A 3,065-nucleotide genomic window follows, 5' to 3' on the forward strand; every position below is an offset into this window, starting at 1 on the left:
GACACGAGGGTGAGTAATTAATGACAGAATTTTCATTTTTGGGTGGATGATCCCTTTAATATTGGCCATTTATTAGACAACATAAGAATGATTATCAGCTTACCATATCAACACATCCATAGTTTAAGCACAAAATGGACTTTAAAAACCACACATAAAGCGGTTACCTGTCCTGGTGTATAAATAGCATTCTGAAGTAGTTCGAGAATGCGGCCAATACGGCCTTGTGTGCTTTGAAAAAGACATTGCCGATGGCGACCGTGCAGTCACACAGGAAGCCAAACTCCCTCTGCGCGTTGAGCTGCTGCAGAAGGATAAGACCATGATTGGCCAGCTCCATACTTCCACCTACACAGAAAGGGCCAGAGATGACAGTCAACTTCCTGTCTACTACAGACCACAATGCACAAAAAAAAAAGACTGAGTGAAAGAAGGCTGTTAAGTTGTTTGTTGATATGGACTTAATCAGCAGTGAACCGCCGAAAATATGAATCAAATACTGTAAAACCAAACAATAAGCTAAACTCTACGATACACTTGGAATATGAATATTATAACTAGTAGGCTACCATTTCTCATAGTTAGAGTTTAAGGGTTTGTTTAAACTTTTAACCCCAAGTATAACACTTTGGCACACAAACCTTCTCGCCATGATTTGTTTAAAATGAACTTTGTTGCTTGTTGGAAGGTGTGCGGTTACTTTAAGTGATAGGATTTAATTACAGTGCTTTTAAAGCAGTCCATACAGAGCTTTTAAGGCACAGCATTTCATTTATTTTGCCATTTTCTTTATACTGGCAAATCTACTTCCCACTCATATTTAAGACTACGCAATTCCTGTTGATCAAGCTGAAGGAAGGCTTTGTTGATTATGTATTCTCAAGACATTTACAAACAGAATGGCTCTAAATGGAGTGGTTTTCATAACCCCATTTGAAATTTTTTTATATTCTCCCAAGATACATCTTCAAATATCTGAGACCTCTAATAATCTAATAATAACAAATCAGTTTTTTTTTTTTTTTATTCTGGAGGGAAAAACAACAGGACAGAAAACAAGTATATTATCTGAATAAGACTTGATTCTAATGTAACATCCATTAGAGATTTTAAGACAACTAACTGGTTAGACAGCATAAAAACAGTCAGACTACCATGAGATCTCAACATTGTTACCCTGACAACATGGTCCCAACAGAGCAGTCAGATCCAGCCAAGGGCCAAACATCTGAAGCAACCTTTGAACACTGAACCCTGATCCCTGAGGTTATTAACCCTCATCTACCAGAACCAGCTCAGCAGCCTCTATGCCTTGAATGTCCATTACCCTAAAGGTCAATCACAGGCTTTGTGTCACATGACTCGCTCTTCAGGCAGCATTCCTGAGGCTACTTCCTCTCAACCCCTCTTGAGTGGAGAACAGTCTACAAACCCACAAAGCCTACAGACCCATTACATGGGTTGTAATGTCACGTAGCTGTGCGTAAACACTGCAAAACAGGCATTTTTTAACAATAGTTTAAGTTTAGCCGGCTCCTTTCACTAGTACACACTTGATTTTGGAATATACTGACACCTACTGGCCTGGATGTATGAAGTTTGTTTACTAACTGCTGCTGCTGCTTCACACTGCAGCAACAGTCGTCGGTATAGTTGGTAAAGTCAGTGCGTCACTGCAGCTGCCATTAAAAGTCCCGGTTGCTACAGAAACAGTCAGCGTTCTGAGACGTGCTCTTAGGACTGCGCATGTGCACTGGCTGATCTAGCCTGAAAAATAAGCTTTTTATAATGCTATTTGAATAAAAGCAACAACATTTATGACACAGTTGTCAGATTTCTTTGGTGATTTCAAATATGAAATTGAATCGTAAGCTTAGTGAACAGTTTTGGAGAATTTGATGTTTCCCCATTCAAAGATATAAGAGTTGCCCTTGTATGCCCGAGAGGCGTTTCAAAGATGGCCACCGAGTGACATCACTTGTCTTAAAAGGACTTTGTTGAAAACCAAGGGGGAAACTAGTTGAAACTATAAATATATATATTTATGTTTATTGCAATGCAAATACTTAAAGGAGACATATTATGCCCCTTTTTACAATATGTAATACAAGTCTCTGGTGTCCCCAGAATGCATCTGTGAAGTTTGAGTTCAAAACACCCCACAGATCATTTATTATATAATTTTGAAAATGCCTATTTTGAGTGGAAGCAGAAAAACACTGTTTTTCGTACCCGGCTCTTTAAATGCAAATGAGCTACTGTTCCCCGCCCCCTTTTCCAGAATAGAGCTGAGCCATTACAGCTCTGTGCTCGTCTGTGCAGCCAAAGACAGAACAGTTAGCATGTTTTGCTCAAACTTTCGCCATGGCATTAGAACTAGTACACCGTTGTCGCTTGCAAAATCAAAATGACGGCGCCGTGGGTGGAAATTTACAGATTAATGGGCGGTAATATTATAATGACATCCCTTTGCAACGTCACCAAGGGAGCGAAATCAGACGCACTCGTTTTCTCAGACGCTTGCAGAAAAAGGCTTACCAAACAAAGTTACTGGGTTAATCTTTTTCACTTTCCTTGGCTGGTAGATGCACCGGGGACCTGATTATAGCACTTAAAACCTGGAAAAGTCAGATTTTCATGATATGTCACCTTTAAGTATTTCTCTGTAAGCAATTCTCTGATTGGTGGATATTTCCGTTGTTGACCTGATGTTTATTTATATGGATTATTAAAAAAAAAAAAAAAAACATAGCTCACAGAAGAGATTTATAAGTTATTGTTAAAGATAATTTCCCACATGGAGAAAATGCATGGGGTTTTTAGTTCCAGAAAGACTGTTGCCCACTGCTGTTCATTGCATGTGGTCATGTGATGTCAACATCGAGCAAGCAAAACGATTTGAATTAGATAAACTTCTTGAGTGAAGCTTTGAGTCACCCAGCATTCAGCAACCATCGAAATTTGTAGAAACAGTGACATGACAGATTTTGTTTTCTGGTACCCAAATATATAGACACAGAGAGAGAGAGAGAGAGAGAGAGAGAGAGAGAGAGAGAGAGCGAGAA

General features: G+C 39.2%; 1 protein-coding gene across 1 annotated transcript in view; it reads right to left on the minus strand.

The window, feature by feature from the left end:
- LOC107659215 (zinc finger and BTB domain-containing protein 2-like) overlaps positions 1-404 on the minus strand; it is an 8,827-nt gene extending 8,423 nt beyond the window's left edge. The window contains exon 1 of the mRNA XM_016448081.1: positions 168-404. Coding sequence (XP_016303567.1) covers positions 168-340 — 173 coding nt within the window. The 5' untranslated portion in view covers positions 341-404. The remainder of the gene's footprint in view (positions 1-167) is intronic.
- Positions 405-3,065: the final 2,661 nt, after the last annotated feature.

The sequence above is a fragment of the Sinocyclocheilus anshuiensis genome, unplaced genomic scaffold (genome assembly GCF_001515605.1).
Source record: "Sinocyclocheilus anshuiensis isolate Anshui unplaced genomic scaffold, SAMN03320099.WGS_v1.1 scaffold423, whole genome shotgun sequence".
NCBI lineage: Eukaryota > Metazoa > Chordata > Actinopteri > Cypriniformes > Cyprinidae > Sinocyclocheilus > Sinocyclocheilus anshuiensis.